This window comes from Sarcophilus harrisii, chromosome 3, assembly GCF_902635505.1.
Source record: "Sarcophilus harrisii chromosome 3, mSarHar1.11, whole genome shotgun sequence".
Lineage (NCBI taxonomy): Eukaryota > Metazoa > Chordata > Mammalia > Dasyuromorphia > Dasyuridae > Sarcophilus > Sarcophilus harrisii.
Genome location: NC_045428.1, coordinates 467512635 through 467532640, shown reverse-complemented (window position 1 = coordinate 467532640; position 20006 = coordinate 467512635). Strand labels below are relative to the sequence as shown.

At 34.6% G+C, this 20006-nt stretch overlaps 1 protein-coding gene across 3 annotated transcripts in view; it reads right to left on the bottom strand.

Annotated features, from left to right (window-relative positions):
- PIWIL4 (piwi like RNA-mediated gene silencing 4) overlaps positions 1 to 20006 on the bottom strand; it is a 57798-nt gene that overhangs the window by 28820 nt on the left and 8972 nt on the right. For all 3 annotated transcript variants that reach the window (XM_031961024.1, XM_031961025.1, XM_023499500.2), the window contains exons 6-11: positions 18550 to 18671; positions 17418 to 17498; positions 14769 to 14966; positions 12851 to 12962; positions 6454 to 6577; positions 155 to 272 (exon numbers count right to left, since the gene is read on the bottom strand). In XM_031961024.1, the coding sequence (XP_031816884.1) occupies positions 155 to 272; positions 6454 to 6577; positions 12851 to 12962; positions 14769 to 14966; positions 17418 to 17498; positions 18550 to 18671 (755 nt within the window). The remainder of the gene's footprint in view (positions 1 to 154; positions 273 to 6453; positions 6578 to 12850; positions 12963 to 14768; positions 14967 to 17417; positions 17499 to 18549; positions 18672 to 20006) is intronic.

The window sequence follows — 20006 nt, the reverse complement described above, 5'->3', positions numbered from 1 at the left end:
ATGAGACCTCTCTATTTTTCTACAGCAAGGGTTAAACAGGAAGTGTACAAGAGTGTACCCAACCCTTCTGCAGAATGTGAGATTTAGAATCTGGATTGAAGAAGAGAAAGAAAACAATATATACCAACCAAGGTTTTGTATCACAACAAATTACCTCTGAATGTTATCAGCAAGTCTAGACAGTCTCTGTTGCCTGCGAGTAGGGTTTAGATGAGTTTCTGTAGCCAAGTCCTTCATCAAGCGGAAATCTGAAGTCACTCTTTTGCTCAAACCTATTATATTTGAAAGAACACAAAAAGGAAAGAAATTACCACAAACTTTACTACTCCAAACCCTCACCTCAGTCACAATTTTTGCAATTTATTGGAATATAAGGTTGGCTTAACAAATGAGATAACTCTACAAGAATTTAATACACAATTGCATAATTGTAAGTTCTTCAAACTTTCAAAATCTGATGCAAATTCATTCAACAAATATTTATTAAGGCTATATTGTGGAAATATTTGAAGAACTGAATAATGGAAAGGAGATTAGACTTGTTTATAATCTCAATTCCAGAGAGCAGAACAAGGACCACTGGATGAAAAGTCACAAGATGAAGATTTTTGGTTCAATATAAAACATTTATTATTAGTATTATTCAAAAATAGAATAGTGAATTCACCAAGAGGATATTGGGTTGACCAAGTAACAGGAAAAAATGTATCCCAGTACCTATAACAAAACCCTTAAATCTCACAAAAATTCATAAAATATACTGGATTAAGTCCTGCTTATAAAATTCTAGGGGAAAAAAAATCACAAGTCATTTTTCTGTTCAAGTCAAAATAGGGAAACAGACTCAGAGAAGTCTTTGAACACTGGGGATCAGAATTTGGCTAAGGGTGTTCCAAACAGAGTATTTCAATATATATGACCTGAAAGAAAGTCAAGGGTATTTCCCAAGGATGACAAGAGGTCCCAGGGAACTCTGAGATGGTGCAGAATGCAAGAATTGATGCAAAATGATAAACCTTGTAGCACTCTACTCACTTCCATATAGCAGATCAAGGGCAGACTTAGAAAGGAATCCATAACCAGAAGTGATAGGCAAGTAATAATCACAGAACCTAGGTTTTATACTAAATCAGGAACAAGTTCAAAAGCAATCAGTAAGAACAGAGCATGGACTCAGTTCTAGCCTCCAGCCTGGAAAGAAAGCTGAAAATAAATAATCAAGAGAATTATCCCAGACTAAAGGGGAGTCTGCAGTTCTGTCATTCTAAACCTAAAAAGCTTTTCAACTTATTGATGGTGGCTTGGTCCAACAGCATCTAATCAGAACTTCCAACTAGAGACATATCTATAGGCACATAAGCTTAAACCCAAACCTGGATCATGAATTTACAGAGTTCAGGCCAGGATTTCAGTATACAAACTTTAACCTTGACACAACATTTTAGGAACAATAAAAACTTGTAAGTCTTCAGACTGAGTTGTACCTGAAATCCTAGAATAAGATAATACCCTAAAACAAAGCAGAAGGATATAAAGAACAGTGTCTCAGTTCAGATATTCCCCCCCAGAAATGTACAGAGATTGGCCCTAAAATAAATCTCAGATAAACTATAAATAATATACTAGTAAACTAGAGGAATGAGCAAACAAAAAAGAATTCCACCATAAAGAGCTATTATGAAGACAGAAATGATCAAGACACAAATCCCACCCCACCCCCAAAAAAGAGAGATATCAACATCTACAATCAAAGTCTCAAAGAAAAACATAACTTGGACACAAGTCCAACCAGAATTCTTTTAAGATATGAAGCAAGAATTTTAAAGAGCTAAAAAAAAATGATTCTGAAAATTAAATGAGAGAGATAGAGGATAAAATTGAGAAATGTGGAGGAAGATATTGGAAAGAGAATTAATATCTTAGAATAAGTGATACACAATCTTACCCAAGAAAAAAGCTCCATGAAAATTAGAACTGACCAAAATGAAGGTAATAACCTTATGAGATATGCAATATTGAACCAAAGTCAAAACCTCATTAAAAATAGAATAAAATGTAAGGAATCTCATAGGAAAAAAAATAAACCATATGTAGAAGAGAAAACTTAAAAATCATTAGACTACCTGAAATTCATGACCAAAAGAAAAAAATGCTAAACATAATATTCTAAGAAATCTTAAAGGAAACTACTCAGATCTCTTAAAACCAGAGGAAAAAAGTAGAAACTGAGAGAATCCACAGATCATCCTTTAAAAAGATTCCCAAAATGAAAACTCTCGGTATCTTTTCAAAATCTAGTTTCTGGGACAAAAATAAATAAATAAAAGATGTTAAGCAATCAGAAAGTGAGAATTCAGTACTAAAGATCTAATTAGGCTCACATATAATTTAACAATCACCTCATAAAAGTGAGAAGAGCTTAAAATATGATATTCCAAAATATTTAGACATAGCTAATAATAACTTACCCAACAAAATTGAGTGTAATTCTATAAAGAAAAAAATGGATTTTAATTAAAATACCTCCAAGCATTCTTGATGAAAATACCAGAACCGCAAAGAAACTTTGAAATACAAACACAGAAGTCAACGGAAGCATAAAAAGGAAAACATGAGCAAACAGTCAAAAAAGACTAAACAAGGATAAACAATTTATATTCTAAAAGGGTTAGATGATACGTCTATCTTCTCAGACCTCTATCATCAGGGATCATAGAAGAAATCCAAATAGTTCTGCTGTTTTGATGATCTAAAAAGAAGAATGAAAAAAGAAGGGAAGAACACACCACGGTGGGGATATGGACTGGAAGAATGTAAAAAATTATGTAACATAATTGGTATGTTCAAGAAAAAGTTTATACAAAAAGGAGATGGGGTAAGTGGGGCAGATGAGATTTTAATCTCACTCTCTTCTATACTGATCAACAGAGAGAAAAATACACACACCAAGCAGAATACACTCAATAGGAAAACAAGAGGTAAAGGATCCATGGGAAAGGGGGTAATAAAGGGAAGGACTAATCTTAAACAAAGCAAATTCTTAAAAAGGTGGCAGGGGGAAAAAGAGAATGAAAGTTATAATAGAATGGAGGGAATTATACAATTAATAATCATAAAATATGACTATAAATGGAATGAATTCACCCATAAAAAGGAAGAAGAGAATAGACTGAATGAAAAATTAGAATCCAGCGATATATTGTTTAAAAGAAACACATTTGAATGGATCCAGCTATTCTGGAGAGCAATTTGGAACTATGCCCAAAGAGTTATGAAACTGTGCATATACTTTGACTCAGCAGTGTTTCTACTGGGCTTGTATCCCCAAGAGATCTTAAAGGAGGGAAAGAGACCCACATGTGCAGAAATGTTTGTGGCAGCCCTTTTTGTAGTGGCAGGTGTGGAGAGCCAGAATTCTGGAGAAATGTACTTGAAACAAGGATTCTTACAACAAGGTGTTAACTCAGTGGAATTGATAAGACAATGGTTAGCCAGTTTAGCATGGTGATTAATAGTTCTCCAGTTCAGTATGACTGGATTAATCTTACAACAAATAATGGTTCCTTAGTGATATAATGATTAGTTTATGCTCAGTATGATGAATGGATTTAATTGTAATAGAGTATTTAAGAGGTCAGAGTCAGACATAGAGACAGACTTAGAGATAGACTTGGAGAAGACAGAGGACTGGAGGCTGGAGCTCAAGCTCTCTAACTCAAAGAAACATTACACATCTTCATCAGCCTCATGGTGGCTGGCTTGTCCTCCTGCTTCCCCCACTGAGACCAAAGCCTGTCTGAAGACCTCCAGAAAGCTAGGCCGGGCCCCAGGCAAGGAGACAGACTGTGAAGGAGACAACAAAGAATTTGAACTTTATCCCTGGCTATTCTTGTGGTAATTATTCTGCTAAAATGAAGGCTGGTCTTCAGACCTCCAGAAAGCAAACCAGAACATTACAGAAAGGAAACTGGAAACCGAGTGGATGTCCATCAGGTGGAGAATGGCTGAATAAATTATGGTATATGAATGCTTTTGAATATTATTGTTTTATAAGAAACAATCAGCAGCATGATTTCAGAGAGGCCTGGAGAGACCTAAATGAACTGATGCTGAGTGAAATGAGCAGAAACAAAAGAACACTGTACACAGCAACAAGAAGATTGGGATCTAGTTTGATGTATGTGGATCTTTTCAACAATGAGGTGATTCAAACCAATTGTAATAGACCTGGGGTGAAAAGAGTTATATACACCCAGAGAGAGGACTATGGGAATTGAATGTAGATCACAACATAACATTTTTACCTTTTTGTTGTCTGCTTGTTTTTTTATTTTCTTTCTCAATTTTTTCCCTTTTTGATCTCATTTTTCTTGTACAGCACAATAAATGTGGAAATATGTATAGAATTGCACATGTTCAACCTATACTGGATTACTTGTGTCTAAGGGAAAGGGTGAGAGGAAGAAAAATTTGAACCACAAGGTTTTGCAAGGGTGAATATTGAAAAACTATCTTTGCATATGTTTTGAAAATAAAAAATTATATATACTTTAACATGTTTAACATGTCTGGGACTGCCTGCCATCTAAGGGAGGAGATAGAGGGAAGGAGGGGAAAAGTTGGAATAGAAGTTTTTGCAAGAGTCAATGTTGAAAAATTACCCACACATATGTTTTGTCAATAAAAAGCTAGAATAATAATAATTTTTAAAAAGAAAAGAAAAAGTTACTATTTTTTAAAAAGTCACCTTCTACAGGACACCTTTCAAGACAAGCAACTTCTCCCATTCTTATCAACTTCTCCCTCTTGAAAAATTTACTCTGAATTGATTGTATATGTTCTTAGTCATGACTACATGTTTCTCTATAAAATATAAACTCCTTGAGGGCAGAGATGTTTTCATTTTGTCCATGTATGCCCAGTGCCATGGCACAGAGGTGAAGCTTAATAAAATATTTATAGATTGGTTTAAAAAAAAAAAAAAAGCAGCAATGAAACAGAAGAAAATACTCAGAATCAAAATAAGAGGCTGAAGTAGAATCTTTTATACTTCAGCTAAGGTTAAAAAAAAAAGCAGGCTTAACAACCATGATCTCAAAAACAACAACAAAGAACAACAACAAAAGGAGTCCTAATTAAAAGATAAACTGTAAAAACATATTTTACTGAAATAAATGATCATCAACTGATATCAATACTAAACAAATACTAATTATGCCACTAACTGGCATGGCACTTAAATCATTAAAGGAAACATTAAATTAGTTACAGGAGAAATATACAGCAAATTTGTAATTGTAAGGGACTTCAATTTATCCCTCTTAGATCTACATAAAGTTATTCAAAAATGATGTCTGAACAGAATTTTAGAAAAGTTATTTCTAACAGCTTTCTGAAGAATTTTGAATAGAAATAAAAGAGTATACATATTTCTCATGTGTGCATGGCACCTTCAAAAAACTAACTTATTATGACATATAAACTTCACAAATTCAGAAAAGCAGAATTAAATTAAATGAAACTTTTATGTACATAAGTTATTCAAGAAAAGATCTTTGAAGCAAAAACTAAAAATTAATTGTAAACTAAATAACCTAATCTTAAAGAATGAGTTGATCAGAGAACAAATCATAGAAACAATCAATTTCACTAAATATAACAATAAGACAACCTACCAAAATATGGAGAGTGCAGCCAAAGCAATGATTATGGAAATTTCCTATTCGTAAACATTTTCATCAACAATAGAAAAAGACTAGATCAATGAATTGGGCATGTAACTAAAAATAAAAACTCTCAAAAAAATCCAACAAATTAAAACTCAAAATTAAATACCAAAATAGAAATCCTGAAAATCAAAGGAAATATTAAAAAAAGCAGAAATGAAAAGTTCAATAAACAAATCTAGGAGCTAGATTATTGAGAGGTTTTTTGATCAATAAAATATATAAGCCATTAGTTAATTTGCCATTTTAAATGAATAAAAAGCAAAGTACTGATATTAAAAATGAAAAATTTAAATTTATAATCAAAAACAAAAGTAAAAAAAGTTGAATTCATAATTAACAAACAAGAAATTAAAAAATGCGCACATTACTGGTGGAACAGTTTACTGGTTCAGCCATTCTAAAAAATAATTTGAAACTACCAAAAAAACTCCAAATCTATTAACCTCTGTTTTCCCCTTGACCCAGGCTGTACCCCAAAAGAAACTCAAGAAAAAGGTGCATTTATAGTCTCTCTTTTTGTGGTTGCAAAGAGTTGGAAACTGAGGGTGATGACTAACAATTGAGGAATGGCTAAAAATGTTATAATATATGAATGTAATAGAATATTACTGTACTATAAGAAATAACATCAGAGAAACTAGGATAACTTGAATGAATTAATACAGAATGAAAAATACTGATAAATGAAAAAAAAATACAAATTGTCTTTTAAAAAAAAATTTACCTGTGAGAAAGCAGAGCTCAGGAACCAGATGAGCAATCCGTACTTCACCACTATCTATTTGCTTATTTTTCAACTGACTAACAAGCATTGGCTGGTTTAGGTCAGTTAAACTGATATCATATTGCTATAAAATACAAGATCAAAAAAGGAAAGTTTAGAATTATAGAGTATAAGACACTCATCTTGTCATTCTTCATTCTCCTCATTTACTCTAACCATATGCACTCAAACGCCCAAGTGTACTCTATCACATACTCCTCAACAATGACATCTTGAATTTCATTAACTCTTTGTAGAAGGACCCTTAATCTCACTAGATGGCTATACAAGAGAATTCTGTAGACTCAGTAAAACTAAAAGTCAACAAAGCATATGACAATCTTTCGTGCAATCCTTATGGACAAAATGGAGAGTTAAGAACTTGAATACTAGAGATAAAGATTGTGCAGTGGATAAAACACTGACCATGAAGTTAGGGAGACTTGAATTTATATATAGTCTCGGAGACTTGAATTTATATATAGTCTCAGATCCTTCTTAGCTATGTTTCTGGGCAAGTCACTTCTCACTCAAACTTAATTTTTTCATCTATAAAATGGGGATAATAACAGCACCCTCCTCCAAGGATTGTTTTAAAGTACTATATAAAGTACTATCAGAGGTATCAAACTCAGCTTGATTGCTTGTGCACTTGGAAACAGATTGAAATGTAATTGAAAAAAATTTTAACAAAATAAATGAAAATATAATATAGATTACATTAATTTATGGTTTTCTGAGTCAATATGTGGCCTGTGGGCATCCATTTCTATGTCAGTTGGGTATCATTTTACTAGATGATAACACAGTTGAGTGTATTGGTATTAGTTGAATAAATGAACCCAAAGCTAAGTCACTAATGATTTGATCAACTTAGATGATGCTCTTTAGTGAAGTATTCCAAGTATCCATTTTGGCCCTGTGGTGCTCAATCAACACTTTTAATTAATGATATGAAGACATGGAAAGCAATATAGGCCTTTCAAATATCAGCAGGTGATACAAAATTGAATGGGACAAATAACCTATCAGATAAAAGAGTCTACATATAAAAAGCTCTCATCAACCTAGACTTGTGGATGAAATATAATAAAGTAGATTTTAATATGGAATTATTTAAAGTTCCATACGACTTTGAAAAATCAACTTCTTAATCCCAGGATGGGGAAGATATCTCTGGACATCATTTCTTGTGAGAAAGAGCTGAAGGTTTTAGTGGACTGCAAGTTCAAGATAAGTTAGCAGTATGATGACCATCAAAAAAAGCTAGTACTATTCCATTCTCATAAAGGAAGGTAAGTAAGGTTTCCATTGTACTCGGCTCTGATCAAACCACCTGGAACCCTTTGGGCACCACATTTCAGGTAAAACCTAAGACAATCTGGAACAGAGAAGGAAACAACCAAGATGGTGAGAGGACTAGAAAACATGGCACCAGCTGAAGAATTTAGAGAAAGAAAGAATTTGAAGAAAACATGATCAATACCTTAAAGTATTTTTTTTATGGGGAAAAGGGATTAAATTTATTCTCAGAAAGTCAAAGAGGCAAATGGATTGTTGTGGCCAAGAGGCAGAATATGAGGGGAAACTTCCTGATATTTAGAGTTATCCAAAAGCAGAATTATTGCTTTGGGTAATAAGAGTGTTCCTTTCCCTGAAGGTCCTCCAGGAAAGGTCCAATGACCACTAGTTAGAAATATCATAGAAGGGGTTCTTATTCAGGTGTACATCAGATAAGATGGCCTCTGGAGTCCTTTCCAACTTTTAGATCCTGTGATTCTTTGAGTCTATGAGACTACACTCTACAATTCTTTTGCCACCCCCTTATCTAGACACTAAGCTAGATATAAACTGGACTTATTGTGGACTAGACAATCAATTATTCCAACTATTTTTAATGATTAATGAAGATATCATAGGATTGATTGACCAATAATAACAGGTATTAATTGTAATAAAGGAAGTAGACCGAGGGGGAAGAGAGTTGGATTTTTTGGTTTTGTTTTTTAAGGGAGCTATGTGAGGCCAAACAAGTCACTTCTCTAGTCCTTAGGTTTTTTTTTTTCATACATAAAAAGAAAAGGTTAAACAAGATGGCCTCTGGAGCCTTTTTAAATTCTAAATCTATAATCCTCTCCTAAATAAGATTAAATCCTTTAATGTCCAAGTCCTCAATTTCCTCATGTGTAAAATGAGGGGTTGAATTCAATGGTTTTCTTAGGGCTCTAAGTCTTTGATCTTATAATCTACTATACATAACAAAATAATTTGTTATTTCTCACAATAAACCTGGAAGACTGATAACATTGCAAAGCAAGACAAGAAAGGGGGAAGAAAACAGACATTTATCTAAAACCTACTGCATGTTAGGCATTGTGCTAAGCCCTGCGCAAACATTATCTTATTTGGCTATCATGATACCATTTACAGTAAATGGATTTGCGTAAATCACAAAGTTAATAAGTATCTGAGATTGAACTCAGGTCTTTCAGAGTTCAGACCCAGTGCTCTATGCCCTGCAGCACTTAGCTGGAGTTACACCCTACAAAGAGGAAATGGAGACTCAGACTGCTTAAGGATTATGTACATACTATACCCCTAAAGCTTGGGAGGCCCTCAATCCCTGTCTCTTAGGATGTATAGCTTCCTTCATAGCCCACTTCAGATGACACCTTCTAGCTAAGTTTTTTTTGAAGTTTGAGAAACTTGATCCTTTCTTAAAAACTTTTTCCTACAAAGTCAGCTCAAATACCCCTTCCTATACAAATCCTTTTCTAATGCCTGTACCTCTCCTTCAAATTCCATCACTTTTTTTGTATATATTTCATACATGTTTCTACATGTACATGTTATTTCCCCAAAAAATATAAACTCCTTAAGGGCAAGGATTACTTAATTTTTGTCTTTGTATTCCCAGCAACAAATCACATATGTGTGTGTGTGTGTGTGTGTGTGTGTGTGTGTAGAGAGAGAGAGAGAGAGTAAATACTCTCAATAAATATATATGTATATTGAGTAAGTACTCAATATATGTTGAATTTAATTGATTCCTAGTCCAAGGTATTTTCTACCCCATCACCCCCACCACTATATATATGTTATGCCACAGTTTCCTTTAATTGTTCTGCCTCAGTTTCCCTGAATTGTTACTACCTCAGTTTCTCTAAATTGTTGTACTTCAGTTTCCCTGAATTGTTCAGCCTCAATTCCCCTTGTTGCAACCCTGCTTCCTGACCATTAGAACTGATATAAATCAGGAGAGAGATAACTAGCCCTGACCATTCGCATTCCATAGAGCCATAAACTGTAGTTAAATTATTTTGAGAGAGATAAACATATCTTCTATTTCAGACATCCTGGCTCCTAGGTTCTCCTAAGTTATCAAGACTTATGGTCCTCAGGAGATCATTATATACTTCAACAACAATACTATATGATGATCAATTCTGATGGACGTGGGCATCTTCAACAATGAGAGGAACCAAATCAGTTCCAATGGAGCAGCAATGAACTGAACCAGCTACACCCAGCGAAAGAACTCTGGGAGATGACTAAAAACCATTACATAGAATTCCCAGTCCCTCTATTTTGTCCGCCTGCATTTTTGATTTCATTCACAGGCTAATTGTTCAGTATTTCAGAGTCTGATTCTTTTTGTACAGCAAAATAACTGTTTGGACATGTATACATATATTGTATTTAATTTATACTTTAACATATTTAACATGTATAGGTCAACCTGCCATCTGGGGGAGGGGGTGGGGGGAAGAAGGGGAAAAACGGGAACAAAAGGTTTGGCAATTATCAATGCTATAAAGTTACCCATGCATATAACTTCTAAATAAAAAGCTATAATAATAATAAAAAAAAGAATTTATGGTCCTCACACCCAACCTGTCAGAACCAAATTTATGGTCAGCTCAGGAGTGCTTTACCTCTTCCCCCTCCCCTGTCCCGCCTTTGTCTCTCCTGATTGCTGGAGCCCTATAAAGAATCCCTGGAATTCTTCACACATTGCTGGATACTTTGAGACTTATTCACCTCTTATTGCTTATTCAGCAACATGGATCCTGTTTCATCCCCAGCACAATTTCTCCCTCTCAAATAAAATATTAAAAACTCTCTAATCTCTACCTTGCCTCAATTTCTCTGGCATTGCATATACTGTCTCATTTCTCATTAATGCCCAAAATCTGAATTTTACTTTCTTCTCTGAAAAACAAAACAGTTAAAAAAAATTGTCTTCCAAAGGTTCTGCTTACTATATGTATTCTTTATGTAATTTATTTGATACTATTCATAGAGAAGTTATAAATTAAAATTTGTGAGATATCTAGACACTGTTATACTAATAATAACTCTAATTAAGAAAATAAGCAGCAATTTCAATTAAAAAAAAAAAAAGCCTTTTAATAATCAGAAACAATCCAGTAAGTTCATTTGGGGTTAGTGATTGAACCTAATGTTGAGAATAATCAGTGGCATTTTTTTATATAAAGACTCTTACACAATGAACTCATTTTCTCTTGTATAACATATCCTGATGCAGAAATGTAAATGCAAAACTACTTTATAGTCAGCATCTGCAGCTCTTCTAAACATTAAAGTTAAAAAATAAATAAATACAAAGGAAATTCAGCCTCAAGATTTTTGATAGCTTGAGGACTGAGTGCAAAATAATCAGTGTGGTACTGGCGAAGGTGCCTGGATTTAGAGTAAGGAGATCTGAGTCCAAGTCCTGGACCTTTCCATTATTAACTGTACATAGAGGACTGGCCCAAGTATAAAGAAGCTCTGGATTTCAGTAATGTCTTTGACACATTCCAGCTGTATGATTTCAGGCAAGTCACTAAAGATCATGGATTTATATAGAGTTGGATAAGACCTTAGAGGACATCTAGTTCAAACTTTTTAATTTCCATATGAGGAAATGAGGTCAGAAGAGTGGTTAAGTGACTTTCCCAGGATCATACTGCTAGTAAGTATCCAAAGCAGGATTTGAAATTCAAGACTAATATTCCACCCATTCTACCCTATTGCCTCAGTGTCCCAGGGGAAACTCTCCAAAAACCGTAAGTTATTGATGTCACCAATCTGCATCAACAGAAACTGCTATACCATGAGTTCCCTAAACCAATGAAATCACAAGCCCAGACATAAAAAAACAAATAAACAAATCACTTCACTTTTATAATCATCCTCATAAGAGCAGTTGGCATTTGTAGAACACCTACTATGCCAAGCACTGGGTAAAAATCTTACAATATTTCTCATTTGATCCTCACAGGAGGACTGAGAGGTAGGAAATAATGACATGAATTTTCAACAATACTTAAAAGATTTCCTAGACATTTTCCTCACAATAATCCTAAAGCAATTATTACTATCCCCAATTTACAGATCAGAAAGCAACATGCTTAATGCTTTTACAAACATGATCTGATTTGATCCTCCCAAAAACCCTGGTCCATTTTATATTGACAAAGCTAAGGCAAATGGAGTTTAAGTAAGTGGACCATGGTCAAAGGGCTATAGTGTATCTGAGAATGGATTTGAACTCAGGTTTTCCTGCCACCAAGGCCAGAGTTTTGGGTACACAGTTTGCTCTTCTGTAATGAAGGAGATGGACCAGAATTTCAATGCTGTCAAGCTCAAATAAAACAGATCCCTACAGGCTGCATTTTGACCTAAAAAAATTAACATTTTCTATGCTATACTGTATTTATAGATTTTATTAAACATTTTTCAAAAACATTTTAGTCTGGTTCCTCTGAGTTTGACAGCTCTGGATTAGACAATGCAACTAATACTCTATGCTCCAAATGGTACTCTCCCTGGAGAGAAGAGCAGTAATTATAGCCTATTCATAATGAACCACACCTTATCAATACTCTCTATTTTATAGATAAGGAAATTGAGACGCCAAACATAGAAAGATTTTTCCCAAGGCCATGGAATCAGACCCCATCATGAAGGGGTTGTCCCTGCAATTTTTCAGTTATGTGTTGATTTAAAACACATCAATTTTAAGGAGAAAAGATTTAGTCATCAAGGGATAGAAACCTTTCAACAGACTTTTAACATTGCTCCCCCTTTGGGGTTTTCTTGGCAAAGATACTGAAGTGGTTTCCCATTTCCTATTCCAATTCATTTTATAGATGAGGAAACACACCTCTAACCAGGGTAAGTGACTTGCCCAGGGTCCCACAGCTGGTGTCTGAGGCCAGATTTGAACTCAGTCTTCTTGACTCCAGACCCAGTATTATATCCACTGTGCTTTCAGTAGATTTAAGGCAAAGGAATTCTCTTTCAATTCAGTTGTAGAATAAATGGTTACCTGGCCATCATTTTTACATACCTGCTTATAATAATCAGTATAGGTGATTTTGGTGCCATCCCGTTTCTGAAAAGTATCAGTCGGCTTCACAGACCAATCAATATCATCAATCCGGTAAGTTCTATTATTGTACCTGGGGGAAGATCAGAATCTTTTTAAAAAAAAAAAAAATTAGTTTTCCAAGAGAACAAGAAACAGCAAAGATTTAACAAATAAAGACATAGGATTCAGAGTTTTTGCCTCTGACATACAGTTCAAATGATCCTAGACAATTCAATGTACCACTAAAATAACTCTCCAGACTAGCAGGCTCCAAAATGGGGCCCAGAGGACTGTAGCATGACCCTAAAAAAATTTGTAATTAGCTAAAGTGTGAGAATATGGATCAAACCCCACCATTCGTGCATTATCTCTGTGTACATCATGGGATGTACACAAGCACATTTACCCATTTGTCCTTCAAGACTTGCCTATTTTATCCCTTTTCAGTGCAAGATTCCAAACTAACCCCTTCTGCCTCAGTTCTTCATGGTTATTACAGCTTAATTGATACCAGGACACTCATAGCAATAGCTAGGGAAGTGCCACTGAGAAAATTCTGCCCCACTAGCAACCATACTCACCTCGTCCTCAATTGATCATCTTATGACTATGTCAGGCACCCTTCAGAGGGCAGGTTCTACATTCTAGAGCAGTAACAATTAAGTAAAATCCCTACAATTACTTCTTCCCATCTTTGTTTTGGATTGGGCAAAGTGAGTTATACAATAACACCTAAGTAAAGTTTATAAATTAGTAAATATACAGATGGGGTAGTATATATTCATAGATTTTTTATTAATGGGATGCACAGTCAATGGCAGAGTAGATGCCATCAACAAAAAATTCTTAAGCAAGCACCCCAGTATTTGTATATTTATTTATAAATAATATGCATAAACTTCTATATAATATATAATATAAAATGCATTGTAAAATTTTAGCAAAAAATAGAAGGAAGGGAAAATTTGGAACATGAGGTTTTGCAGGGTCAATGTTGAAAAATTATCCATGCATGTTTTGAAAATAAAAAGCTTTAATAAAAAAATACAAACTTTAAAAACATGAGATAAAAATGAAATAATATTTGATCACAGAGTCAATGGGGAGCCACATACACTTTACTTATTTTTTGGAACCCAGGTGTCCTTATCTCACCCAGTCTGGATGTATAGCAGTCACTCAGGGTCCTGATTTCACTATTGGTCAGCACAAGATCCATGACCTGCTCTGTTTCTGACTGGTGGTTTCCCAGCTTTGAGAATTCATCTCACTGAAGCCAAAGTTAGTATTTGCACTCAACCTAGTGCATTATTGCTCAAGACTCCTGAGCTCAAACAAGCCTCTGACATCCTAGTAGCAGGGGATGCAAGAGTGTAATATCAATATGCAAAAGTGCAATACCATGTCCAGGAACAGCAAGGAGGTGCAAAGGAGTGTGTGCACAGGACCCAAGTTCAAATACAGCCTCAGACATTAATTAGCTGTATGACCCTGGGTAAGTCACTGAAGCCTCAGTTTCCTCATTTGTAAAATGAGCTGAGGAAGGAAATGGCAAACGATTCCAGTATCTTCACCAAAAAACCCCAAATGGGGCCATGAAGAATAGAATGTGACTGAAAAACAACTGAATAACGATAACATATCATGCCTAACTTTGTAGGCTCTCCAGTATATCTACATAGAAAAGTTATCAGATTAATGAACTGTCACCTTAGAAGATACAATGCTGGACCTAAAGGAGCTCTCTGACTCCTTTCATTATCATTCACCATATCATCATCATTATCATTATCATCATATCATCATCGTTCATTATCTCATCATCATCATCATCATCATCTACTAATCACTGGGAGTATGGGCCAAACGAACCAAGTAAAGAATGAAGTACTCTTACCTTGTGAGAATAACACATCCTAGCAACTCCTTTTCACAGGTTTCTATGAAGTGGGACTTATCCTTTCTGTTATAGAGACCACTCATGAATTCAAGAACTGTCTCGTTACGTAAGACTTTGTGAATCACATTGGCAGTAAACATGAGCTTATTTTCAAACTGTGAGACAGAAATGGCAAATCCAGGCCACAGGGACAGTCTTATGGAAAAAAGAAATTAAAATGTTTAAAAATCATTCATGAGTACTAGATTAAGATTCCACCAGGTAGCTCAGTGGATAGAGTGCTAGACCTAGAGCCAGGAAGACTCATCTTTACAATCAAATCTGACTTCAGGTATTTACTAATGTGTGACCCTGGGCAAGTCACTTAACTCTGTTTGCCTCACCTTCCTCATCTGTAAAATGAGAAGGAAATGAAAAACTATCCATTTTAACTGCCAAGAAAAAATCACAAATGGGATCAGAGAGGGACTGAAAATGACTGAACAAGACTTCTATACCACACGATGTTGTAGTACCCAGTGCTCAGCACAGTGCCTGGTACTTAGCGGTGATTTAATAAATGTTTGTTGATTGACCGCTGACTAGTATGAGTATTTCTTCTGACAAAGTAATAATAAGTCAAAAGACATAAGTACTAGCATTTACAGTTATCCCTTACATATTGTGAAGGGTAAAAGGGTCCCACATTCACACCAGAAAAGAAGTCTGATTTTTTTTTCTTTTTCTTTTACAAGGTGTTTTATTGTACTTTATTGTAAGATTTGGGATGTTATTGTACAATACTATACATATATTTAATGCATTTCTGAGTTTCTAAACTTTTTCTGTATTGTCTGTTAGCCATCATATGTCATCTACGGCTTTTGCAGAACTCCAGAAAAATTCCCATTTAATTTCTCATACTGACCCACAATACATCGAAACCACAATTGGTAAAGTTACAATGTGGAAGGCATAACTCTAGTGCTCTCAGGTTTGCAAAGAGCTTTACATATGTTATCTCATCTAATTCACACAAAATTTGGAAGGGAGGAATTATGATTACTCCCATTTTGCAAATGAGTAAACTGAGGGGGACAGAGGTGATTTGCCCATGGTCAAAGAAAAAGTAATTATATCATGAAAGTTTTAAACTCAGGTCTCCCTGTCTCTAAATACAGCACCCTCTCCAGTAGCTTAGAAGAAACTTTGAAATACAAACACAAAAATCAGGAGGAACTTAGAAAGGCAATTTTTTTTTAATAATAAGGAGGAGCTGTATGATGATGGAGTGGTAACTTCCTTAGAGGGGAGGAAGAAATAAAAGTTACTTCAGAATATTTATGACTTCAAAGAATACCAAAGTTGTTCAGTAAGAAAAAAGAACAGCTGAAACCTAGACGTAGTTTGATTCTTTTCTGAGGATTTGGTTAAGGAAGAAAAGGGAAAATATAGAAATAAGAAAGGGTGGGATTTGCAATTTCTCATAAATCAGATGCGTGAAAAGAAAAATATATAAATAGGGAGAAGTGATGGGTAACAGCCTCACTCACTCACTGTTAACTGAAACAAAGGCAGGTTGAATATATAGGCACATTCACATTCACACACACACACACACACACACACACACACAAACACATGGATGGACAAATGTAGAAATATATTGAATTAAACAGGAAAACAAATGGGGAGGGTGATGAGACTATTAAAAATGAGAGTGATACTGAGGCAGGAGGAACCACAAATTTCCTGATTCTGAAGAGAGGGTGAAAAGAGAGGAGAAAAGGGGGAGAGGAGAGGAAAGAGAAAAGGAAAGAAAAGGAGAGAAGAAAGGAAATTTCGAGGAAAGGAGAGAAAAAAAGACATCACCTAACTACACATCCTTTTCTTCCCAGTCAGAGCCACAACTCCAATTCAAGTTGAATTGGGAAGGGGAGATGCAGAATAGGGGACAAAGTAGGAAGAGGAGAAGGTAAATGAAAAAATAAAATCTAGTTGTTTTTTAAAAAAATAAATGAAATTTAAGTTTCTTGAGGATAGGAACGACAGATAAATAGATGAATTGATAGACATAGATATATGTACATATATGTGTGTATACCTAAGCCTTGACATAAAGAGTTTAATAAATGCTAATTGATTGATATACCCAGTAACATCAGAGACCCTACTTTCTTAACGTTGAAGAATTAAATTATTACTAGGTTTAAGGTATTATCTTCTTTGTATCTCTCAATTCAGGACTAAAACCTATCTAAAACTCCTCAGTCATCTTAAAATAGTTCATTAATTTAATTGGCTATGTAAATTTTCCTACTTTAGGGTCTATTTAAGAAATGAATTCACCTTGAATTTCATGGATCCCTTAACTTCATTTCAGTTGGAAAATTAAACATAATAAGAAATAAAAGATAATTTTGTCTCAGTTATTCCTTATCTTACAAATAAAATTCATTTTCGGTATTCCTTCTGGAACACATGCTAATGTAACAAAGATTTTGTATTGTTCAAAAAAAATTTGCCAGGGTAAAGAACCAAAAATTTTTTAAATCCATTTTTATCTCATGCGAGATAGGACATCTCTAATCTCAGGGGATATACTGTACTTATCAAGCTGCTTAAATGATAACAGTTTTAAATTACTAAGAAATTCAAATAACATACTTGTGTTGAGGAATTTCCACTGGATCTGAAGGGCTATAGAAGTTCCGTCCAATTTGGTACATAGACAGCTTTCGTAAGATCCTATAAGGAAAAATAAATAAATAAATAAGCTCCTATAAGGAAACATCCATATTTGATATACATTCCACAATTATGTCAGAGACGGCTGCTTTTGTTCAGTCTTGTCCAACTCTTTGTGATCTTATCTGGATTAGTTTTGTTTTTTTGTGGGGCAGGTTGCAAAGATATGGAGTGATTTGCCATTTCCTTCTTTATCTCATTTTACAGTCAAAGAAACTAATGCAAATAGGATTGAATGACTTGCCCAGAGTAACACAGCTAGTAAGTGAAACCGGATCTTGAATTCAATTCTTCCTGACTCCAGGATTAAGGTTCTCTCCACTGCACCACCCAGTTGCTCAGAATTCTTAGTGATTATTTCTATCATTAACAATCAGAGATAGGCCGAGAAGTGTTTTAACAACCAACTGCATGACACATTTTCATGTTTAATCTGATTGTTGTCATTTTTCCATCATTTTCTTAAGAATAGACAACTAAAAAAATAATAAATCCAGACTGATTTGTAGTTTGTGGACTTCTAAGGTATAAATACTTGAAAATAGCACCATTCTGGTAAGCTGCTTTGGACAGTGGCAGGTAATGTCAGGAGATCCTCTCTTGCTTTTTTTCATTTGGGCATAAGATTTTTTTTTCTAATATGAGTCTTTTAGACTGATAGGGAGCTAATGAGCAAATCTAAATAACCCAACCCTGAAAGAGCTCTAAATGAATCCTTACAATACAGCATGTGAAAATTTCCCATTTCTTTGCCAATCCTTTCTCTGATCACCTTTCTGTGATCGCTGATCACACAGCAAATATTTCAAGACAATGTGCTTGTCCAATAATAGGTATTTACTATTTAACACATGTACCAACAACATACTGTGATAGAAAACAAGGCACAGTAACACATAAGATTTCACTAGTTTCATTTCAGCACCAAGTGGAAGAACACTTCTAAATGATGATACTACTCAGAATGTTATCTATAAATTATTTTCTAATTTTAGGAACTCAGGATCAAGCATCATTAACCTAAAAGAAATTTCTATTTTAAAAAGCTTACTTTTTGAAGATCACATTGAAAAATTGAATGCACACAGGAGAACTTGATGGGAGCTCACTTATTAATGTAATAGTGATTGCTATATAAGTGCCTTTTTGAGTTTCACTTGACAATTTTGTGACCTAAGAAAAGAAAAAAATATATTAATAAATATTGTATGTTTAATATTCTACATTTTATCTTAAGAAAGAGAAACAAGATATAGTCATCACATTTAATATAAAGCAACTTGAAAGGAGGTTAGGAGTTTTAAAAGTTCAAGAGCTGGTTTATAATTAATAACCATCATTATTCACTGCAATCAGTAAAAAAAATTTTGATGTTTATTGTTGTTCAAAGTAACTCCCTTTTCCTAGAAAACAACTTGAAAGAAAACAGTCCAATTTTTCCTACTCTCTAAAAGAATATAGAATTTATGATGTGAGAATCACGCTCTGGCCCATAGAATAAACAATTCTCCAAAAATTATTTAAGAAGAACACCAAACTAAGTAATGAAACAGAAATCAAACTATTTTGGGGTCATCTTTTCAGCCCAAGATCACAAATCTGAGCCATAGGCAAGTAACCACAGCAGGAACCATGGAAAAGGAGATGACAGACTCTATGGAGCCAGAACACCCAGAGTTAATTACTAACTAAATAGGAAGCTCATAGAGTTGACTATGGGACTCAGCCCCACACCTAACTTCAGCTACCACCTCCAGCACTGGGAAGCACTAATTCAGAACTCAGAGATGGACCAACAATGGGAAGACTGCCAGAGATATTCAAATACCCAGGTCCCACACTAGGCCAAGCAGCTTGATTTTCAATACAGAATCAGTATCTCAAAACCTGAGCACAGGATCACCTAGAACAGAATAGACTCAGTCTCTTACTCTGGAAAGCAGCACAGGGGGATCTATCAGAAGGGCAGGAATCACAAATTGAGACCTCAAAGCTCTAACCTAGGTCAGAAAGCTGGGTTGTCTGGAGTACATGAGCAAAAGAATGACTAGGCAAAAAAAAAAAAAAAAAAAAGCAATTTTGGGGAAAACTTAAGACATAAAAGTCAGAAGAATAAAATCTCTAAAACATCTATAAGCAAAACTAAAAAAAGCTCCCAGCTTCCTCACGGGATCAGTTTAAAAATTATACTACAAATGAGTATCAGTAGTTTTAAAATTACAAATGAAATGAGAGTAATGGAGAAAAGAACTAGAAAAGAAATGAAAACTAGGAGGAGACTTAGAAAAAGAATTAACAGTTTAGCATAAGAGGTACAAAATCTTACCTAAATAACAAACTCCCTAAAAATTAAACTGTACCAAAGAGAAGCACTAACTTCATAAGACAATATTATCTCATTTATTCCTCACAAAAACCCTGTGAAGTAGAGACTATTAGTTGAATTAAATGAGTCTGAGTCAGGCTAACTGATTTGCCTAGGACAACATAGCTAGTAAATAAATGATG